General features: G+C 29.8%; 1 protein-coding gene across 1 annotated transcript; it reads right to left on the reverse strand.

Moving 5' to 3' along the window:
• Nucleotides 1–141: 141 nt before the first annotated feature.
• NAEGRDRAFT_76394 (uncharacterized protein) lies at nt 142–1,065 on the reverse strand (the record flags this gene model as incomplete). Its single annotated transcript, XM_002668639.1, has 1 exon — nt 142–1,065. One exon carries the CDS (start codon nt 1,063–1,065, stop codon nt 142–144), a length of 924 nt encoding a protein of 307 aa, XP_002668685.1.
• Nucleotides 1,066–1,135: the final 70 nt, after the last annotated feature.

Below are 1,135 nucleotides of genomic sequence, written 5' to 3' on the forward strand. Positions count from 1 at the left end.
ATCAACTCGTATGGTAAAATGGAAGAATTATTAAGTTATTGGAATAAATAATTTTAAGTATAGACAAGAAGATTACCTTTCATGGATGGTATTTGTACAAATCAAATGCACGAAAGAAAATGAATTTTTTCTTTTTATACTTCAGTACACTTCAAGATCAATTAAATATTTCAGTTCAGTACAGATATATTCCTTGCCTATTTTGCCAATGTTATTATTCTTAATATTGAGCTGTGTTAATTGTTTCATTTCACAAATGTATTTAGCTCCTGCTTCACTTATTTCAACACCTGAAATACTTAATCTAGTCAATTGATTCAATTTCTTAATATGTTTAGCTCCTTCATCACCAATTACATTCTCACCAATGTTAAGATCAGTTAATTGTTTCATTTCGCTAATGTATTTAACCCCCTCAACTCTGACATTGTTATAACTAATAGAAAGCTTGGTTAAATGCTTCAATTGACTAATGTATTTGGCACCTTCAACACCAATGTAATTGTTTCCAATTTTGAGATTTTTCAATTGTTTCAATTCACTAATGTGTTTTGCACCCTCGTCTCCAATATTATTAAAACAAATATCTAGGTTTGTCAATTGTTTCAATTGACTAATGTATTTGGCTCCTTCCACTCCAACAAAATTACCACTCACTCCAAGAAAAGTTAATTGTTTCAATTGACTGATGTGTTTAGCCCCTTCAACACCAATATCATTAAAACAAGCTCGAAGATGTGATAAACGTTTCATCAGACCAAGTATTTGATAATCAAATTCGACAGTTCCAAATCTCACCACCAAAGTTGCAATATTTTGTAAAAATCGACCTTTCAAATTGTTACTATAACATCGAAAACAAAGTCTTGATCTTTCCAATATGACATTCAACCACTGTTTCGAAACTAATGCACAATTCAATACAATGAATTTAAAATCATCATAGAAGGATAAAATTTCACCCAGAATATCATCATTGAAAACTTCATGAGTGAGTTTCGTCTTTTTTGTTTCAGATCCAACATTTGCTTCATCAACAAGAGTTTCAATTGTTCGTTTTATCATTTTTTTAAAAAGTTTCAAATCATTCAAATGTCCAGATTTGGATTTATATTTTAAATGGCTTTACAAAACG

Source organism: Naegleria gruberi, assembly GCF_000004985.1.
Source record: "Naegleria gruberi genomic scaffold NAEGRscaffold_136, whole genome shotgun sequence".
Lineage (NCBI taxonomy): Eukaryota > Heterolobosea > Eutetramitea > Acrasida > Naegleriidae > Naegleria > Naegleria gruberi.